We start from the raw sequence: 3,134 nt of genomic DNA on the forward strand, positions 1-3,134 counted from the left end.
AAGGAAAAGTCATGATTTAAATCCTGTTTAACCCAGGGCAGAGCTGAAATCACTTAATGTCCCCAGAGAACACCTGAAACACCCAGCTACTGGTCTCCTCTTACCGCTTTCCTGCCAGCCCCGTGCTCCAGCAGCACTGCGCTGGTCTCGTCTGTGGATGCAGAAGGGGTGTGGGAGAGGCACCAAGGGGGTGACAAAGGCTGGGGGACTAGTAATAAATCTCTCCATGCTTTTAAAGGGTGGCTTCTAGCAATGGCAACAGAAGCACTGAGGGACCAGGGGCTCACAGGGTCAAACACCGTCTAAGCAGGGGTCTGGGCAATCTGACCAAACCCCATAGTTTTCAATGCAAGTATTTAAAGGGAGAACAGAGGGAGCATTCAAACCGCTCCGAAGTTACATATTGACCATGCAGGCTTTCACCATCAGTTCTGGGCTCTGGGGATTCTGGTGGACGTCCTGAACCCCTTTTCCTTCATGTGATGAGACCCAGGATGCAGTGGACAGGCTCCGGCCCTGTGTGAGAAGCAATGCACGGTAGGAGAGGGTGGCAGCACAGGGCTGGGTCACTCCAGGAGTCCTGCCTCTCTGAACCCTACCCAGAATATTGCTTCACCATTTAAGTTCAGATACTGAAATAAAAAAATTGAAGTCACAATTCAAAAGCATAGTGTCATATGCTGTTAAGAACAGACCAGAAAATTTCTCCTATTCTTTCACAAGTCCCCTTCTTCCTCTCCACCCCCACCAAAACGCCATGCAGCAAAGCATCCTGCCCTTTAAAATGTCTGTATTTAACATACTAAATACTCACACTATTTGGTGACGATCTGTTTGGTAGGTTTTTCGAGGTCCAGATACCAGAAAAAGAAACCAAGAAGAAAAAAAAAAAAACCACAGATTTGCCAATCAAAGAAGAAAAAAAAAAAAGGACGCTAGCAGTTCATACACAATCCAAACAACATGGGAGGAGATGTGCTCACACACTCTAAAAATCTTGAGAGAACAGCCTTGCAGGGGACTAAAGCCTTCTGCGCTCAGTGCAGTGTCATATAGTTGTGTCTACGCTAATATGCTTTGCAGATTTAGGAATAAGTAAAGCTGGACTCTAACGTGCAGTACACTCAAGAGGTCATTAGGAAAACAGTACAGACATCTGCAGTTAACTAAAGAAATCAGTGGAATTATTCACGTACAAAAAGTTACAGGAACGTGCATTTGGGAGGAAACAGGTACTTAAATTAATCCTTTCCAAATGAACATATGCAATAAAAATGGAATTAACACCTGTGCAGATAAAATACTTCTGCTCCCTTACATGGTGATGCTCGTATTGCATTTTCAGTTGTTCCTAATAAGATTCCTGATAGCTCTGAAAACATGACATCATCCCTGTAATGGTGCAAAGAACTGCAAGTTACACAAGGCTTTACTTCTTGATCTTGTGGCATTGTTTTGTAGATAATTTTCCCTGTTAATAACAAACAGGATTCAGGAACCTTCTGACCTGCAGGAGTTTGGAACATTTTTGTAAGGGGGCAAAAGTATCTAATACCTACTTTTCATGACAGTGTGTTCAAAAGTAACCTCAGTGGAAATGAGGAGAAGGAGGAGATTTAGAGACAAGTGTCTCAGAAACTGTGCTCAACAGGCCAGGGAGGGAAAAAAAAATGAAGACCTGGTAAGTGAGTAACAGCAGTTCACATCTAAACAAAAAAGTTATTTTAATAGCTCTGCAACTTGAGCATTCAAATGAATATAATTTTATCTTGGGTAATATCAACATCTAAAGATCAATGCAATAATGGAATTTTATATAATTTGTAGGCTTCTAGTCCCTAAACATTTTATATCTAAACAAGGCATATCTTAGTTTTCTCTGCTATTTTGTTTTTATTTGGTAGGAATGCCAGTCAGTCCCAAGGCTTTGGGTTTTTTTTTTTTCCTCTTCTTCACCTTCTTGAAGACAGGTTTATGCTAAGAACCATCCTCCGTATTTTTTCTTCATTCTTTAAAATATTAGCTTTTACAGCACAGATCTTGTCTTGCTGGTCTTTAATCAACTGTTCCAGTTCAGCCAGATCAGCTTTTAATGGTTCTACAGCACTGTCTGTGATGCTGAAAGAGACACAAAGAGCGTAATGTTATTGGAAACATTATGCTGCTTCGGGTTACTTAAGCCTCCAAGAAAGTACATTCAGTACCTGAAAGTTCGCAAAGGATTTAAGTTGCGTCCACCCTTCCTGAAAGAAAGTTTAGAATAAGAAGCACAAAGGCAAAGCTAACAACAGGGACCGAGTAGAATATTGTTCAAGAGAGATCACCCACAATTCAACAGTAAACAGTCACTTCTTGGCTAATCTAGTTTTTCTGCTAAAATCCTGCTTTCTGCTAAAATTCTGCTAAAAACTGCTTTGCAGTTATTTCACCCCACACTATGCATACGTCAAGCACCTCTTTCATTTTACCCAGCCAAAAGCTGCAACCACCTGGCTCAGGGATGAAGCAGCACCTGACTCTGTGGTATATAACACAACAAGGACCAGAGAAGTTGTGGATGTCCCATCTTTGGAAGTGTTCAAAGTCAGGTTGGATGGGGCTTTGAGCAACCTGATCTAGTGAAAAGTGTCCCTGCCCATGGCAGGAGGGTTGGACTAGATGATCTTTAAAGGTCACTTCCGACCCAAACCATTCCGATTCTAAGGACACCCACCTTTCACAGGGGCCCCTGCGTCCTACCATGATACGCATGGTAACAGCCATCCCCGTGGGCCTCAGCACAAGAGCTTAAAGGAGAGAAGCATGTGGCAGAGAGGGACAAATACAACTGATGTGGAGGTTGCTGGCCTGCTACCAGCTATTTCCTACAATAAACCAGCAAGCCAGCAGCAAGACACCAGCAGCTGCTAGCAGCACCAAACTACAGCAGGTAGACGTCTGAGAAAAGGCAAGGTATATGAAAACTGACCCATCACTAGCTGCTGACAAGGGCAGGCAATCCCACACTAATAGGAAATTTAATAAATCCTATGCTAATAAACCACAAATACACTGATGCATCTGAAGTGAATGGGGCTGTTTGGCTTTAAAACAAATGTGCCCCCTTCCATAATGCTTTGCTGGTCTTCAGGAAT

At 42.8% G+C, this 3,134-nt stretch overlaps 1 protein-coding gene across 1 annotated transcript in view; it reads right to left on the reverse strand.

Annotated features, from left to right (window-relative positions):
- Positions 1–1,744: 1,744 nt before the first annotated feature.
- Positions 1,745–3,134, reverse strand: part of TRAF3IP1 (TNF receptor-associated factor 3 interacting protein 1) — a 58,777-nt gene continuing 57,387 nt past the window's right edge. Inside the window, exon 15 of the mRNA XM_009320839.1 lies at positions 1,745–2,118. Within this exon, the coding sequence (XP_009319114.1) occupies positions 1,953–2,118 (166 nt within the window). The 3' untranslated portion in view covers positions 1,745–1,952. The remainder of the gene's footprint in view (positions 2,119–3,134) is intronic.

The sequence above is a fragment of the Pygoscelis adeliae genome, unplaced genomic scaffold (assembly GCF_000699105.1).
Source record: "Pygoscelis adeliae isolate BGI_AS28 unplaced genomic scaffold, ASM69910v1 Scaffold63, whole genome shotgun sequence".
In the NCBI taxonomy this organism is placed as follows: Eukaryota; Metazoa; Chordata; class Aves; order Sphenisciformes; family Spheniscidae; genus Pygoscelis; species Pygoscelis adeliae.